Source organism: Salarias fasciatus, chromosome 2 (genome assembly GCF_902148845.1).
Source record: "Salarias fasciatus chromosome 2, fSalaFa1.1, whole genome shotgun sequence".
Classification (NCBI taxonomy): Eukaryota; Metazoa; Chordata; class Actinopteri; order Blenniiformes; family Blenniidae; genus Salarias; species Salarias fasciatus.
The window spans coordinates 25,063,539-25,082,324 of NC_043746.1; the positions used below are offsets into that span (position 1 = coordinate 25,063,539).

At 44.4% G+C, this 18,786-nt stretch overlaps 1 protein-coding gene across 1 annotated transcript; it reads left to right on the plus strand.

Annotated features, from left to right (window-relative positions):
• The first annotated feature begins 1,808 nt into the window (after positions 1-1,808).
• On the plus strand, positions 1,809-13,388 carry tbc1d2 (TBC1 domain family, member 2). Its single transcript, XM_030112223.1, has 17 exons — positions 1,809-1,983; positions 3,270-5,526; positions 5,734-5,863; positions 8,240-8,369; positions 8,466-8,581; positions 8,694-8,938; positions 9,014-9,283; positions 9,360-9,491; positions 10,161-10,271; positions 10,476-10,648; positions 10,853-10,964; positions 11,123-11,323; positions 11,464-11,648; positions 11,733-11,853; positions 11,939-12,124; positions 12,341-12,462; positions 12,721-13,388. The coding sequence occupies exons 1-17, from the start codon at positions 1,841-1,843 to the stop codon at positions 12,920-12,922; spliced, it is 4,836 nt and encodes a 1,611-aa protein (XP_029968083.1). The 5' UTR covers positions 1,809-1,840; the 3' UTR covers positions 12,923-13,388.
• Positions 13,389-18,786: the final 5,398 nt, after the last annotated feature.

Genomic DNA, 18,786 nt, shown 5'->3' on the forward strand with positions numbered 1-18,786 from the left:
GGGAGCACAGAGTTCTCCCCACCACACTGACACCCTAAAAGACCTTGACACTGCTTCCAGTCCCACTGATCATCGGACATTATATATTTCCTGCACATTTTGGGGATGTAATCCATATTTCAGGGAAACATATTGCACGTTTTCGGGGTGTGTTGCACATTTCTGGGTATATTGTACTGCAGATTGGACATTTCGAGGGTGAATATGCATTTTTGCTTTTAAAGCTTTTTTCACAGTTTTTCTTGCTTACATTCTCCTTTGTTTTCATTTTGGGTGACATGTTTACACTGTAGGAGGGAAAGCGAGATGAAATGTTGATTCTATTGTGTGTCATGTATGTACAGCAGAAATGACAATAAAGCTCCAGCTGATATTGACCTTGACAAATGAGTTTTTTTTTTTTTTTGTTCTCTATAGTCTTGCATGAGCAGCGTCGACAGGTATCTATACCCAGAAGCAGCTGATTTGATGAGGTGGTCAGGCACTGTATCGACAAGCTTTCTGCATTGTTTCGCAATGTACCAACAGTCATTAATCCAGCCAGATTAAACTCTGATCCAGCAAACAGGTGCAAAAGTCCTCATTACAGTGGAATCTATGTGAAAACCACAATACTTTCACAGGAAATACATCAAATGATGAGCTGTCTTACAAAGTCAGTTCACATGAGATCCGGTCAGTTTCGGTCACAGTTTTTCAACATCATCCTCAGAAATGTCCACAGATAAGACAACTGAATAGTTTTAAGTGTGTTCTACTAACATCCTAAACCCAATGACAGAACTGCAGTACTGTTGGTCTTTACTGTAAATCAGTTAAGGTAATGAACCGAGTGAGACAGACGTGCACGACTGGTTTTGCCCTCTAAAGTTGCACCAACATGTTCTGTCTTGAAGTGTATATTTCTGCTTCGAGCTGGAGCATTGAGTCAGCCGCTGAAGAAATCCGAGAAACATTTATGCAACAGATGGTTGTTGCAACACTCGTGACGCGTGCATAATGAGAAGGCTGAAATCATCAAGTGTCTGAACGTTATACAATACAACCGAGACACGACTGAAGCTTTACATGGGGCCCCTGTCTTGTCCTACTCAGCACAGACTAGAACCAACTTGAGGGGGCACATACTGTTATCTTTATTTGAAAATTCTTTAAACTTTTTAGCTCAGTACTGCCTTCTACAGTGAGACAGAGGTACTGTTGCCTCCATGTCTTCTTATTTTTTAATTGGGTTCAATATATCAGTCAGATTAAATGACTTATTGCCATGTATGGAGTACAATTCTTTATTTGTTTCCAGTGAGACACATTATTATATGTGTACAGATCTCAGTAACTGATCTGTTTGGCAGCTGGAGGTCTTCCAGAGTCCTGCAAGCATCCTCTTCAAAATCTCTGCTCTACAAAACTTTGAGAGGTGTTGGGTATACATCTCAGCTTTACTTCTGGAATATGAAGCGTTCAGGAAAAAGTTGACTGAGTGTTCCCAGAGTCAGAAGAAATGAAGTTAAGCAGCTTTTGCCTCCAAAATGTTACCCACCCTGATCTAAACTCTATTCATAAACTTTTATTTACAAAACTTTACAGAGAAAAACAGAGACTTCATTTTCATGGATGAAGAAGCATTTCAATAATTGCTTTATTGTGTTGTCCCTGTCTCCCTCTCTCGTGAATTGGATGGTTTGAAGAGTTTCGATCGAGCGTGTGTTTCATTTTGAAAGGCAGGTGCGGAAGTTGCGTGTTGTTGTTGCGGTGTGTCCCGCAGGGAGGAATGCGAGCGGCTGAAGGAGGGATCAGGAAGAGGAGGGAGGGGGCGGACGCACCGACAGAGAAGGAGAAGATGGAGGAAAAGCAGAAGTTATCACCACAAGAAAATAAAAAGTTGGACAAGAGGGAAGTTTCTTTTGTATTTGTAGAATTGGACAGCTGTCAGTCAAACCCCGTCACGCCCGTCCGAGTGCCACCGGGCCACGCCCCCTCCAGGTAACCGCGCGCCCGCGCTGCATTAGGAGACCGGAGAGTGTTTTTACTTTAAATAAAAGTACTTTGGAAACGCTAAAGGTACTGCTGTCAGGGTGTTGGGAAGGAAAGGTCTGTCAGCCTCATGGGATTACTTTAGTTTGATCACATGGTCAAACTACCAAACTACTTCAAGAACCTTACAGGCATTCACTCTTAATTACATGTTTTCTTTATTGTGTTTTAATAAGTGTGTGTGTGTGTGTGTGTGTGTGTGTGTGTGTGTGTGTGTGAGAGAGAGAGAGAGAGAGAGAGAGATTGGCATGTGTCAGCTTGATGATTTTCTCATACTGTAAATTATTTGCAGTATTTGGTTACTTGCTCTTTCACCCTAGAGCTCAGATTCTCTGGTGGTTTCAGGTGAGTCACACAGGTTCACCCAGCTGTGATAGGTGACTGGTGTTTGGATTGAAGTGAACTGATACAGGACTGTCCACATCCAAGGCAGAGTCTCCCACCTCTCACACAAGGCAAAGCCTTTTTTTCTATAAGCATACACCTGGACAGGTAAACATTCAGGACTGATGCTCAGAAAATGTTCAGCCATTCAGAAAGTGGTAGCCATACTGATTGCCTTTAATCTTGTGATGAGCTGGAATGTTGCAATTCATTTTTGCCGGAAAGCAGCATTACTCATTTACAAGACCACAGACAAATAGAAATGTGCGCACACCCACCCAACACACCCACACAGACACATATACACGCAATGTCTCAATTCCATATTTCGCTGTAAAATTGACTCATTAATTTTCTGCAGACTCACTCTTTCCTCCACTATACCTACGAGTTACTAACGTCAGTCTGTAGCTGGAAATATTGTTTGCACCTGACCATTCAGTAATTTCCCTAAGGAGGACGTTTGCACCTGACCATTCAGAAATTTCCCTCATGAGAACCTTTATACAGCATGAAAAGAAAAATGTCCTGAGGCCAAACGGAACTAACCACCTCTTCACTGTTGCGTTAGTTTCTTTTCCTCAAATTCAGTTATCATGGAAAAGAAAAATGTGAAGACAAAAATGGTGCAACTGTAAACTGTAAACCCCCTTTGTGTCTTCAGTCCATTACTAATTTTAGTTGTCCTTTAAAAATGTTTCGTGCTGTCATTTCCATGAATTAAGACCAAATCAGTTCAGATGAGAACTGTCCCAGATCTCTTTCAGCGGGGACTGACTGAGGAGCCACAATCTGAACCATCTCCTCACAGATCTATTAAACTTCTCTCTGCCTTTCTGCTCTTTTTTTAGGATAGATGGAAGAGGCCCAGCAGGAAATCCCAACGCTGCTTTGTCTCAGTCACATCCTGCCCGCCCTGACCAACAGAGGCCACAACCAGTCGGCCAGATATCACAGTCTGAGAGTGTGGACCAACAGAGCAGTCAGGACGTCCATCTGTCCAAGTTCTGTACTCACCAGAGATCAGCAGAAAAGGACCAAAAAGGTCAGAGGCCAGCAGGAAAAGACCAAAGACCATTGGAGGAGGATCAAAGTCCGGCAGAAGACAGAATACCATTGGGAAAAGACCAGAAAAATCAGAATCTAGCAGAGAAGGACCAAAGGACATCAATTGAAGACCAGACTACAGCAAAGAAGGACCACAGACCATTAAGGAAAGACCAGAAACCAACAAAAAAGCAACGAAAAGACCAAGGTTCAGCAGACAATGACCAGAGATCAGTGAAAAAACACCACAGATCATCTGAAACGGACCAGACAAAAAAAGACCAGAGACCAGCAAAAAAAGACCAGATTCCAGTCAAGAAAAAGCAGGTTCCAGCAAAGGTGGACGACAGCCCACTGAAAAAGAATCAGACAATAGAGAAAGACAAGAAAGACCACAGTCCGCAAGAGAAAGATCACAGTGCACCAGACGAAGACCACAGTCCACCAGAGAAGGACAAGAAAGACCACAGTCCACCAGTGAAGGACAAGAAAGACCACAGTCCACCAGAGAAAGATCACAGTCCACCCAACGGAGGCAAGAAAGACTACACTCCACAAGACAAAGATCACAGTCCACCAGAGAAAGATCACAGTGCACCAGACAAAGACCACAGTCCACCAGAGGACAAGAAAGACTACACTCCACAAGACAAAGATCACAGTCCACCAGAGAAAGATCACAGTCCACCAGACGAGGATCACAGTCCATCAGAGAAGGACAAGAAAGACTATAGTCCACCAGACGAAGGCAAGAAAGACTACACTCCACAAGACAAACATCACAGTCCACCAGTGGATGACCACAGTTCACCACAGAAAGACAAGAAAGACCGAAGTCCAAAAGAGAAAGACCATAATCCATCAGATAAAGACCACAGTGTAACAGAGAAAGAAGCGAAATATCACAGTCCAGCTAAGAACGAAGTGAAAGACCACCATCCAGCTAAGAAAGATCATAAACAAGCAGAGAACGACCGGAGTCCATCAGAAAAGAACCGCAGCCCAGCAACGAAAGACCAGAGACCAGTGGAGAAACAGCAAAAACCATCAGAACAAGATAAGAATTCAGAAGAAGAAATTAATGACTCATTTGAGAAGCACCACAAACACCAAACCCCAGAAGAGAAGGACTACAAACATCAGTCACCAACAGAGGACCAAAAGGACCAAAGTGCAGCAGAGACTCGACTGATGAAAAACGAGCTGGATGGCCAAAGTATTTCTGAACATAGAAAGTACCAGAATGCTTTAACAGAAGATTCGACTTGCTCAAAAGCTGAACAACCAGGACCAGAAGATCCCCCTCCATTTAAACTAGAGAAAACACCACTAGATCCTTGTCCTTCACAGCAACAGAAACTGGAAAGTTCTTCTCCCACCAAAACACCTCAACCCAAAGGGCAACCAAATCTACTTACACCTAGTCTTCTTTCTACAGACCTGAACAAACGCGAAGCATTTCATCAACCAAAACAGGAACCAGGTCAGCAACCAGGACAAGGAATAGATCCAGACACAAAACCAGAACTAGAACGGAAAAAATCAGACCAAACGCTTGATCAGCAATCACATGAAGAACTAGAATACCAAGCAGAAGAGCAAACAGAACTTTCTCAGATTCAAAACCAAAAGAAACCTCCAATCAAAGAACAAAGTGTTGAGAAGTCGCCTCTTCCTGACTTGAACACTGAGCAGACTCTTCCTGATAAAGTCCAGCAGAGCAACCTGGCTCCTCCAACCAAGGACTCAGACGTGGTTCCAGCTCTAGCCCTCAACATTGAGCTCTTCAGGGACCAGGTCGAGCCTCACCCTGCAGTTTCTTCACCAAGTGAGCCCAAACTGTGTGGCTTCCTGCAGAAGCAGGGGGGACCGCTGAAGGCCTGGAAGCAGCGCTGGTTCACCTATGAGGAGAAGAAGAACCAGTTGTTCTACTACCGAACACCACAGGATGTGATGCCGCTAGGCCAGGTGGAGCTCAAAGGTGCCACCTTCACGTACCCCCTGAAAGCCGAGAAAGGCACCTTTCACATCAAGACACCTGAACGCACCTTCATACTAAAGGTAGGAGGCCACTCAGAAAACCCTGCTGGAGGAGGTATGTGATGATAGTCACTAATTTTTGTCTATTACATGTTCTCCACCTCCTCCATCTTCTCCTACCCCACTTTTTCCATTTCTTTCACCATCTCCTCTTTCTCTTCCATCTTTTTCCCTGTCCTCCTACATCCCCTTCTCCACCTCTTGCTCCTCTTCCTCGCTCTCTCACAGGCCATGAGCCAGGAGCTGATGCTCTACTGGCTGCAGCAGCTGCAGATCAAGCGGTGGCATCACAGACAGAACCAGTCCTGCACAGACCCGACGAGCAACAGCAGCAGCACAAACAACAACAGCACTGCTGGTAAGAGGCACAAACAACATAAATAACACCAACAACTAGCTGGTTCTGATTGAGTGCCAGCTGGTTCTTCTGTGGATCCAGCAGGTTCCCAAGGTGGATCTAGTTGGTTCTGATAGAGACCTACATGGTGCTGATAGTGGTCTACCTGGTTCCTGGGGTAGTGTCAATGGATCTGATTGTGATTTTCACTGACTGTATTCAAACTGACTGATGGCGATCTCACTGACTCTGAACGTGGGTCTAACTGGTATTGATAGAGGATCTGTGTCTGAGGTTATTCTAACTGGTTCTGATGCGGGTCTTACTGGTCTTGATGGTAGATAGAGCCGGTTCTAGTGGCAGTATGGTTCTGTCCAGGTCATTCTGTTTTCTGTAGCTGTGAGAAGTGTTTGTGGCTTGTCCTGTAGGTGAGTTGAGGATGTGGGATGAAGCGTGACTTAAAGTCAGAGGAAAACAAAGTTGAACCGAGCTTGTGACAGCAGGTTGGAGCTGATTACACTGTTCCCAAGACAGCGGTGTGGGTGTGAGCTGTTATGATCTGACAGTCAGAGCTTCAATGTCTGTTCTAACCGGACTGACTGCCTCTGTAACACCGAGGGAACACAAAAATTATTTTCTATGTTTGATTGAGGAGAAATCACCCCAGGGAATTTTTGTCTGAAAAAATAAAGTTCTACTTGTGACGTTTTTAGTTGTGTTCATCTTTCCTCAGTGTTCACATGAACTCATAAACACATGGTATAACTGTTTACACTAGTTATGAAGATACCACAGTGCAAATGTAAGGAAGGCTGCTTTAATGACCACAGGAAGTCAGGCACTCTTTGAGGCTGACATAATTTCCTGTTGTTGGTTCAAACACATCCGTGTGTGTGTGTGTGTGTGTGTGTGTGAGAGAGAGAGAGAGAGAGAGAGAGAGAGAGAGAGAGAGAGAGAGGGAGAGAGAGGGAGAGAGAGAAACCTTTTGACTTTTCAACACTCATTTATTTAAACAAGGTAAGAATGCATATAATCGCTATCACACAGGGAAAAACACAACATCAAAATGATTAAATACATAAATAAAATATAATATACAATATAAAATTGATATTCAACCATCCTCAACCATAAATTACATCAACACATCTGCAAAAATGATTGTGTTCTCTCTGAAAAACAAATAAAAAAAAAACCCAATCATAATCCCATCCATTTTTTAAAGGGTCCAAGTCCTCCATTTTAGTGTTGTACCTGTACTCTTGTGAGAGTATGTGAGCTCTCACAAGAGTCTTAAACAACAGAAAATCATAACATCTTCCTCTTCGATTAATCTTTTCCTTCCTGCTCAGGCACATTGCCATCTTTGCCTGTCCAAAAGTAAAATTCAGCAACCTCCCCTTTCTCTTGTTCCTATAGGAAAAAACAAAAATGAACATTTTTTCAGTGAAATGCTGAATAGTGGAGTTAATCTGGAGCAGTAGGCAAAGCAGTGAAAAACTTTTGTTTTTTCTCACTGAACAGAAAGAACAACCATATGAAACAGAGGGATTGATCACTGACACGAAGGCATTTCCTGCTAAAATCTTTGAACACACCACTGCAAATCTCCAATATTTTTTGTCAATGTTGGTTTTTAAATTATATTTCAAATTGGTTTGACCTGAGGTTTTACTTTCAGAATAATCCTCCAGGGTGTGTCTGTCAGAGAGATTGGCATATGAGTCAGTAATATGATTTTGTCATACTGTGCTCAGTATAGAGCTCAGATTCTCTGGTGGTTTCAGGTGACTCACATAGGTTCACCCAGCAATGATGGGTGACTGGTGTTCAGATTGAAATGAACTGATACAGGATTGTCCACATCCAAGGCAGAGAGGGAGAGAGAGATACTTTAAGGCTTAGAAATATAATGTGTGTGTGTGTGTGTGTGTGTGTGTGTGTGTGTGTGTGTGTGTGTGTGTGTGTGTGCGTGTGTGCGTGTGTGCGTGTGTGCGTGTGTGCGTGTGTGTGTGTGAGTGAGCGAGTGAGCGAGTGAGAGAGAGAGAGCAAGCAAGCTTGTGCAAATCTTTGAAATCTGTTTCCATTAATAACTCTAACAGGACTCTGTCTCCCTCTATCTGCTACACAGGTGATCACACCGCTGATTTTTTTGTTTTCAGCGTTCTTTAAAACAGAGAAAAATTTGAATTTTCACACAGATTGCGTATTACAGAGAGAATCCTATTAATTTCAGAGTTTTTGATCTGGATTTGTTACATCTGCAACATCCATCTACAATCAGAAGCATTGTTGGATTAACATCTGGGTAATCAGACAGGGAGCAGGGGTCTCAGAGTTAATAGACAGATGAAGTGGTCCAGCTGAGCCTAAACCTGAGTCATATATCCTTCGCAGTGTGCGCAGACGACTTCCTGCCTGCGTTGAAGAGCCCAATAGGTTTGGTCGGAGAGGAGGCGGCTAACACTCTCACACTGCGGACGCCACTCACCAACGTGTCCATCAAGCATCCGCTCATCGAGCTACAGTAAGAATCTGACTGTGAGCTTCTCAAACACCAGGAGTCTTGTTGTTGCCAGTGGCATTGCTGTTGCTGATCTTCAGATTGTGGTTCTCTGAACAGAAATTCAGTGCACTCTCTGAGGAAGAGGTCATCTCAGGAGTTAAGTCAGAGCATGTTTTATGTCGATGCTCCACCCAGAGTCGAACCGGGCACCACCGAGGCCGCCAATGCTGCTGGTACTGCTCATGACTTTACAGTGCTACACAATACCACATGGAATTAAAAGCAATACTAAGTTCTTGAATATGTCTTTGAGCTTAGTGTTTAATTTCTTTCATCAAATCTTAGTGCCATCACTGCCCAGTGCCCCCTCAGAGCCTCCAACTCCGACCTCTGTGGCTCCGCTAGCTGATCCGGCAGGTCAGTTATCTCCACTTGAAGGCAGGGAGTCATCATCGCTCTTCGACAGCTACCGCAGGAAGATGAAGACTTCAAGTATGCCCACCATGTCGATGCGACGCAAAGACTCGGAACGCACGACTCGTCTGCTGCAAGAAAACCAGATGCTGATGGAGGAGGTCAAAGCTCAGAAGGTCATCCATCTCATGCACACATATAGCTCGGAATTCGGCCGTCTTTGAAACTAAACCTTGTTTTCTGTCCTGTAGGAGCTGGTGTGGATCCTCCACAAGGCGCTGGAGGCGTCTCAGCTGGAGAAGCGGACCTGTGCAGAGTTCTTGTCGGTGGACGGGGAGCAGGAGCGTCTGGAGCTGCTCCGTCACCGCGAGCGTCAGGCCGCTGACCTGCGGGGCAAACTGGAGGAGGCGGAGGCCACGGTAGAGGCGGCAAAGAAGAGTGCAGTGAGTCGGGAAGCACAGGTGTCGGAGCTGCAAAAGAACATCCGGATGCTGACAGAGAAGAACAATGCCAAGCAGGAGGTGAGGGCGGAGCCTCGACATGTAGACCGCCACACAGGAACGAAGCGTTTTTCATCGTGTAACCGTATCCCATCAGGTCATCATCAAGCTGTCTGACCAGATGACCTCCTACCTGTCCAAGCCGCAGAGGTCCTGCTCACCCAGCTGCAGGGACGCTCAGGAATCTGTACCCCTCAAACAGCTGCAGCAGGAGGTGGAGAACCTCAAGGTGGAGATACTGCAAACATAGATCTAATGTTCCCTCTGATTCTGAAACCTTTCAAGAAGTGAGGTTACAGACGTGACGTTGAAGCTTACCTAAATGACAGATCTCTACAAGCACAACTTGACTTCCCACATGCACCTGACTTCAGTCTTGAAACTTGAAACTTGAACTGATCACACATAGTTAGTTGATGTTCATCTGAGTGAGTTTCTGTCAGGTCATCATTAAGGCCCGGTCACAACTTTGCTGGAGCGTTCCTGGAGCGGTGAAAAAAATTAATCACTGCTCGTAACCGTTCACCACCGTTTAACAGAAGTTGGCCCCTGTTAAAGGGGCCAGCTACCGCTAAACCAATGCTAAAGCAACGCAGGCTTCAGCGGTGCACCACTAAGCCAACGCCCGTGTTTTCGATTTTTTTCCCATTTTGTGCGCGGTGATGAGCGTCCGGCCCCCCTCCCTACCGTTCAAGGAACGCTCCAGCAAAGTTCGGGAGGTGTGACCGGGCCTTTAGCTGCTGATTGTCCATGTGAGAGTTTCCAGTATGTGGTTCTGAAGTCATCAGGTTTAAACCGGGTCTAAATCAGGTTTGATTCAAGTATCAGGTGTAGATCAGGTCACAATCAGGTCAACATCAGATCTTGACCCACTGAGCTCTTTGTGTGTCTTCTTCAGGATGATATTGAAGCATACAAGATCCAGAATAAGTTCTTGAACTCAGAGATCTACCAGTTGACCAAACTGTGGAGGACCAGCTCACAGCAGGAGAAGAACCTGATGGTGAAGGTACGCCTCAGGCCCCATCTCAACACTGTATGTTGTCCAGAAATGTCTGGTCTCAGTCTGAATGCTGTCTACTGCCACTATCATGCAGTTATTTGTTTTTCTGAAGAAAAAAAAAGAAGTAGGTTCTTTACCGATGGGCTCTTTCTGTCCTGCCATCTGATTGACAGTCTTTCATTTTTGTCTCATGCCCCTGATTGGCTGCAGTGTGCCCACCTGGAAGCGATAAACTGTCAGGTGGAGAGCCGTTACCTGGGCGTTCTGCGCCAACTGCAGGAAACCAAATCTCTGGATCCGGTCCAGCGGGAGGCCGTCCAGAAGATGATCGAGGACGCTCTAAAAAGCCAAATGACGAGCGTCTTGAAACTCAACCCGAACAGGTGCGCTTACCTGACAATGACCTCAGCTGGAAAACTAGCTCAGCATGAAGCTAGACTGAATCTGGTGCCAGGATGAAATTCACCCGGATCTGCTTCAGACGCCGTTTTCTCTGCAGTTGTTTGAGGAAAACAGATGTAGTTTCACTCTCTGAACCTGTGGCCTGGTTGAGTGGGGAATGTAAACTATGAGTTGTTGTCCTTCAGGGACTACGATGAGTACGGCTTCAAGATTGTCCCGGACTATGAGGTGGAGGACATGAAGCTACTGGCAAAGATCCAGGCACTGGAGATCCGGTCCCACAACCTGCTGCACCAGGTCTGAGTCCTCAAGTAGAGGCACTAAAAACCAAAGAAAATGAAAGTTAACCAATCCGGAAGAGATTTGACGTTGTAGTTTCCACACAGACAGTAGAATCTGGTCTGTTGGTCCCTGTCAGTCTCTGAAGGTCTCTGATGATCTCTGTGCTCCTGCAGGAGGCTGTGGAGCGACCCCTGTTGAGCCGCTGGGCTCAGTATCTTGCCGGCAGGTCGGACCAGGACCTCTGTCCCTCCCTGGAGCTCAAAGTTCTGGTGCGTGGGGGCATCCCCCCTGAGTACCGACCCAGAGTGTGGCGCTGGATTGTCCAAGCCAGAACCAAAACCATTCAAGACCACCATCCACAGCACTACCAGCAGGTAGGAGCAGACCGAATCGTACTGATCCAGACCTGATTCACATCTGATCTACACTCAATCCAAACCTGTTCACACTGGTTCGTCACGCTCTGTTAATACACGTTTGAGAATGCTGAGTAATCCAGCTGCTGTGTTTCCAGCTGTGCGAGAAGAGTCGGACTTCTCCCCATCCAGCCTCCAGGCAGATTCAGCTGGACCTCCACCGCACACTGACAACCAATCAGAACTTCTCCCCTTCCAGCCCCGCCCTCCAGCAGCTCCGACGTATCTTACTGGCCTTCTCCTGGCACAACCCAGCCATCGGTTACTGTCAAGGACTCAACAGGTTCTTCACATCTTGATCCTCTTTTTATGGACTAGCATGACCCATGTGGGTTTCAGACATGTTGACATGTTGTGTTTGTCTCAGACTGGCGGCCATGGCTCTGTTGGTCCTCCAGAATGAAGAGGATGCCTTCTGGTGTCTTGTGGCTGTTGTCGAGTCCATCATGCCCCTGGACTACTACACCAAGAGCTTAGTGGCCTCTCAGGTGCGTGGACTCACGCGGTATGACCTGGACACTTAAATGATCTTGGTGTCCTATTCTGGTCTCTGATCCATGTGTCTGTGCACAGGCGGACCAGAGGGTTCTGAAGGACTTCATGATAGAGAAACTCCCCCGCCTGGCGGCTCACTTTGAGGAGAAGAACATTGACGTCTCACTGGTCACCTTCAACTGGTTCCTGGTGGTTTTCGTGGAGAGTCTACCCAGTGATATCCTGCTGCCACTGTGGGACGCCTTCCTGTACGAGGGCACCAAGGTAACACGCACCTGAATGCACCGTGGCATGAATTACAGTCAATGTTCAAAGACACTACAGAGAAACATTGCTGAAACATCCTGAATGCATCACGGGTGTGTGTGTGTGTGTGTGTGTGTGTGTGTGTGTGTGTGTGTGTGTGTGTGTGTGTGTGTGTGTGTGTGTGTGTGTGTGTGTGTGTGTGTGTGTGTGTGTGTGCGCACGTGTGTCCCATAGGTGATGTTCAGGTATGCTCTGGCTCTGTTCAAATACAAAGAGGAGGACATCTTGAAGATCAGTGAGAGTGTGGAGATCTATCAGTATCTGCGCTTCTTCACCAAGACCATCTCCGACAGCAGGTACACACCCACCGGATGGTAGTAGCAATCACAGTAATCACATTAAAATGACTAAAGTAACAGTTTTTGGGTTTGTTTGTTTTTTTTTTGATAGTTTTTTAAATGAATCCATGTAAACAGCCAAACTCCTCCATTGTGCAGATGTTGGTGAACATCATTCTTTTTTAAAGTCCATCATGGGGAGTGGAGATTCATCTGTAAGAAGGAAGATGAATTCCACTGACTCAGCTTTTCTCCTGTCACCATCTGTCTCCACAGGAAGCTGACCAACATCGCCTTCAACGACATGAACCCGTTCCCCCTGCGCCTGCTCAGGAACCGCCGGGCGCTTCACCTGGACCGCCTGCAGGGGGAGCTGCACGAGCTGGAGGAGCAGCAGAAGGCCTTCCTCACAGAAAGCGCAGAGCACAAAGACAAGGACGTCGACATGGCAGCCAGCGAGGACGATGACGACCTCTGACCCCCAAAACCTTGACTTTTCACCAACAACTGTAACTCCACACTACATTTCCGACTCATGACCCTAAGCCATGACCTCCAACCTCTAACTGAGTTAGTTGTTTGAACACTCATAAATTGTAAACCTAAGTCACTTTATGTTTGGAAAATCTAAAGTCGGGTCACTGTGGCTGTGGACCATGATGCATTGGGCTCTCACTGTTGGAGAAAAGAGGTCAGTTAAAGCACAAAACATCTGGAACATCTTTGTGGGAGGGAGCTGGAGACGAGAGCGGCGGGTCGCTTCATGGAGAGCGGTGAATTTTACGGGCACTTCTGAGGAAGAGGAAGAGTGGTGAGTTTCATGGAACGCAGCAAGAGCTTAGTGGAAACTGGAAAAAAAAAAATGGACATGCTTGAGTTAATTTCTCAGACTGTTTCGCACAACAGGCTTGATTTCAATCTCAAAGTGCATTCTGGGCGACGGAGTTTGACGAGGTTCTTCAGAGGTTATCGATGTTTTTCACATGTAAATAATGTTAAACTTTGGATATTGTGGTGATTGTTTTTTTTTTTTGTTGTTTTTATTTTATTTCTATTTTTTTAATGTTCTTTTTTTGTCCGGTCATGTTTTATTTGAATGTTTTTGAAACCTGCTGGACAAATAAATAAACTCAACACTACAATAAATACACTTGAAACTATAACAGCTTCATGTTCAACAGCCAACACACAAAAATGAAAAGGCGGACACAAAAAACACACACAGGTACATAAACCAGTGGAAAACACACCAAAGAACAAAAAAACATGAACTAAACCAAAAACAGAAAGTCCAGTAACTTAGAGCAGACATTCAGATATCTACTGGACAGTCACTGTAGTTACTTTAAAGGTGCATTGAGGAGTTTGCACGTTTAATGCGAAACAACGGCCCCTGCAGGCCTTGGGCGTAACTGCAGCTTAGTGAAACGCTTGTGGCTGTGGCTTGCGTCCATGAACGTGCACGGAAGAGAGGAACTCCTTCCTCGCTCTTTCAGTAGTGCTCCAGTAAATTTTAAGTTTCTTTTGCCGGGTGGGGTCTGTGCTGGAGTTGTGACAGTAGCCGGTCTTTTCTTACTTTCTGGAAGATCCATCCTCAGTACTGCTCAGTTGTTGCTCGCTAAGAATCTGGCGGAGTAATGGCGGACAAAATGAAAGCTAAGCAAATCAGGTCAGCCAGAGCATGCATTATGTCACATCCTCTCAAATTGTCTCCAAGAAATAAAAATTGCAGGACCGGCACTGCAACTTTCAAGTGACAAGTTACCGCTGTTAGCGGTACTTGCAATGACTATGTCAGGGTACATTCTACACATCATTAAATGTATGTAACATATTGATGGTGAAAAATAAGCATTTTTAAAGTTTAAAACTCTTTAATGCACCTTTAAAAAAGGCAAATATTCTTGTGCTTGTAATTGTAAATGTCAGCTTTTAACAAGGAATAAGTCAATGAGAGTTAAATATCTCATTTATTTTGTTTGGAATTCTTCCAGTCTGCTAATAAATTCTACTTTTGTATGACCGATCATCAATATAAGTTAAGAAAGCACGAAGGTTTTATTGAAGAAATATTTCTGTAAAATGAGTTTTCTGAGATTTGATTTGTTTTTCATCAGATACAACTAAAATAAGACACAATTTGCTTTTTCAGAGCTTGAATAAAAACAAATAATCTGTTCATGTTTGAATGAGGAACTGTGTTCAGTAGAAAGGAGATGTGGTGTCAAACATTCAGCAGTTTTTATCGGCCTGACGTCATTTCATTCGTATAAAATAAAAAGTCTCGGTTGTTGTTGGTATGTGTGATGGTGATTAAGATTTAGTTTCATCTTCAAACTTAAATGTCAAACATTTTGACAGAAATTTCAGATTTTCTTATTTATATCCAATGATAAACTTTTTAATTTAAACTTATTTGGAAAACCTGGTTATCGTTAGAATAAACATGGTTTGTTTGCTTGTCTAGTTTAGAGTTTTTTGCTGCTTTTCCTCCTGGTTTCACTTGGGAATCGAACAAGTCTCCTGTCTTCCTACATTACTGTCATCATTCTAACCACCACTAGAGGGAGACAGATACCTGAACCACTATCCAGTAGGCGCACTTGAATTCAACAGAATCCAAGAGTTGTGGAGGAAAAAAATGAATAAAAAGCTGCTTTTCCTCCATGAAACAGAGCAAAGAAGACGAGCACAGAGTCAGATTTTCCTTTTTATTATTTTTCTTAAAAAACAAATATACATAAGAAATGATAAATATAAAAAACTGAACCCAGAACAGAAGAGAAAGCTCTTGAATGTTACAAATCACTTCTCACTGCAGAGGAAACCTAAACACTAGTGTTACAGCGGCACCTAAACGCAGGTGTCGGCCTGTTGCTAAGTAACCGCCGGCGGCGAAGACACCAACGCAGACGTCTATCGGAGATTTGAGTCAAGTGAATCTAACAGCAGATTTTTCTCAGAGCTGCAAAACACCCACATGCAACTTGTTTTCTGGAGCAGTTCCTTTCGCGTCGTCGGCCTTCATAGGCGCCGATCAGGCCTCACGCCTCCTCTCAAACCTCAGAGTAATGTTAGCATGAACACACGGCAAGGCCGCGGCGCTCCCACCAGAATGACCCCGAGCAGATGGACAGTCAGGAAACATCAGACCGAACACGGCCCATCACACTGATGCTCAGATGTCAGGAAGCACAAGGAAGTTCACACTGATGTTTTAACCGAATCCAATGTGGGACCAGCTGGACTGTTACAGTGACGACAGTGACCTTGGTAATAAGACTCGTTTTGGCTTTAAAGACGTGAACGTTCAACATATCCACCATCTGTAGAGGTGTTTTCTCTGGAATCTCAGTGACACAGAATTGAGATCATTACTTGTTTTCTGAAGGTATCAACCATTTTCACAAGATTTTTGTTGTTGTTGTTTTTGTTGTTATGCTTTGACGTGAGTAAATTCAACTATCAGCAAAGAGTCTGTGCATGTGTGGAAATGTCGTACACAAACAGATTTCTGACAAATCAATCAGAATAACATCGACCTTGCCGACTGAAACTCATGTCTGCGGGACTAATGGCAGAAACAACCCGGCACAAACAGGCGTCACTTTGGCTGCGATGTCACTTCCAGGTCAGATCCTTTCTGTGAGGGATCGTTCTGATCGGAGCGTCTGTGGGTCACACACACACACACACACACACACACACACACACACACACACACACACACACACACACACACACACACACACACAGCAGGCAGAGGCCGTCCCTGCCCGCTGAGTGGATCTGAGAGAAGCTGAAGGTTTCCTTCACTTCCTCTCAAAGGGGTTAAAAAAGAGTTTTGCAGTGTCATATTGTGATAAAACTGAAACTGATAGTCTGTGACATCACAGCGAGACACCTCGCAGACGCACACACACATACAAACCAACACACACACACACACACACACACAGGTCATCATGATAGAGCATTAACAGTCAGATAAAGACATGAGCTTGTTTCTGCACCATTTTACTTCACTTTGAGCCAACCCTTGACGTCCTGCATCACCCTGTGATTTTTCATCTGATTTTTTTTTTTTTTTTTTTTTTTTTAACAGTTTGACTTCAGATGGTTAAAAAAACACTATTAGGCTTTCAGCTTAATCTGCCCGGTGACCATGGTCACATAATCCAAACTATACATGTAGGAAACTCTTAAGTTCTGATTGGTCCAAAAGAATTTGATTCTTTTCAGGACGTCTGAATATGAATGTCTGCGTGGATCTGTTTCTGTATCTTGGTGAGTTTGCGGTATGTATTTGTGTATATGCGTCCGTGTGTGCTGTGCATGTTTGTGTGTGGCTATATCTGATACTACGGCAGCTGCTAATGCTGTCCTCCAACGTATTTCTTACAGTTCTGTTAAACTAAATGAAATTTAATCGGTTAGTCAAAGTGTTCGGAGTCTCGACTCCTTCAACTTGCTGCGTCGCAACGCTCTAACAGCTAAACTAAGGCATGACGACAGGTTGATGACAAATACATGGCAACAGGGATTTTCGGCGTGATGATTGTGTGATGGCGAACACGCTGCGGCGGGGAGTTGAACCTTGGCGTGAGCCCCAGTCTCTGTCGGCGTCTGCGTCAGAAGCTTTGGGATCGACCTTGTGTGGTTCAAAACGTTCCGAGCACGTGTAGTGGGTGGAGGACAGGTGCATGATGGGAGCAGTCACAGCCTGAAAGGTGTCGGCAGGTCTGAACTAATCGAACCCGAGAAGGTCGTCGAACCTCCAGACCGAAGCGACCAGCTCCCGGCTGCGATAAAGACGCTGACATTTCTACAGCAGGAACCTGCAGCACCTTCATGTCTCTTCATGAGTTTTAAGGCTTTTTATCCAAAATACCAACTGACATAAAGCTAACTGAACAAGCTAAAGAACCAGCTAGTTTTTTAGCTGAGATAATAGTCTATTAATCAACTTGGTCCAGCAAATTCAACAACTGGTTATTCAGTAAAATTACCAACTAATTAGCCGGTTAATTCTTCATCTGAGGCCCGTTTACGAGACGTTTTCAAATGAAAACGGAAAACTTTTGTTGTATTTTGGGTGTTCGTTTACAAAGGTGCGCAGAAACCGAAAATTTCTAAAACAGAACTTTTTCAAAAACTCTAAAGCTGTTTCATGGAGAAAACACAACTTTTACAAAACGCGTCTGCTCTGCAGTCGCACCACAGCAGAAGTAAATAGCTCCTCTGCACATGTGTCAGTGGAAGGACAAAAACTACAACGACAGCCTCCGGAGTGTCACGACTCCCAGTCCAGATTCTCCTGGACTTGGTAGTTTTAGAGTTGAGTCACCCGTAATAATTTAACTTCGACAGCTATCAATACAAATACATGTATACTCGCCATTGATAATGTTAACAGTTTCTTTGTGTGTGTGTGTGTGTGTGTGTGTGTGTGTGTGTGTGTGTGGGCCATGGCCAGTAGCCATACAGGAAAACTATGTTGCTTTCAGCATTTCTTCTAAATGGACATATTTTTTTCTAAACACTGTTTTGTCCTCCTGAAACTTTTTTGGAAACAAAAACACAAAAATTATACATTTTCACTTGAAATGTTGTTGTGCAAAAGGGCCCAAAGTGACCTGCTAAACAACTGGCTAGTCAACGAAATGACCAGCGAGTTATTCAGGTAATCAACCGGCTAATTATTTATTTTCAAAACTAGCTAGTTATTCAGCTAGCCAACCAGTTAATTAACTAACTAATTACACGCCTAAAAAAAAACCCAGTTAAGAAGTGAATTATTCAGCTAACTTACTGGTGAAGCTATCAGCTAACTGACCGTCTGGCTAACCAGCCAATATGTAGGACAAGTCCCTACTTTGTTCTTCAGACAGTTAAATAGTTAATTTCCTTTTTTACCATTCAGCTAGTTAACCAGTGTAATAACTTCTTGCGCTGTGCTTAATGAACGCCGTGGTGAAGAACGGGTTACCACAGGAACAAACCATGAAGGAAACTTAAAGTTCAAAGTGCAGCAGGTCAGAAGAAAGTCCTGCTGTGGAGACTCGTTATTTACTCAACATTTGTTCTGGTATTTGTTAGATTTTCACAATGGGATGATTTTGGAATAAAAATAATTTTTAGAAAAATTTCAGCAGGATAAACTTTTTTTTTTCCTTTGTGGTTTTTTTTTTAATCTGAGTTGTATAAACTTAGTACAGATTTAACGTCACTGTGATTGGACAGCTCACGTGGTGGCTCGGCGTTTCAGCCTGGAGGACGACGCTCAGGTTCAGACACATGTCGACCGGCAGGGAAACGTGAAACAGGAAGCAGTTTCCTGGT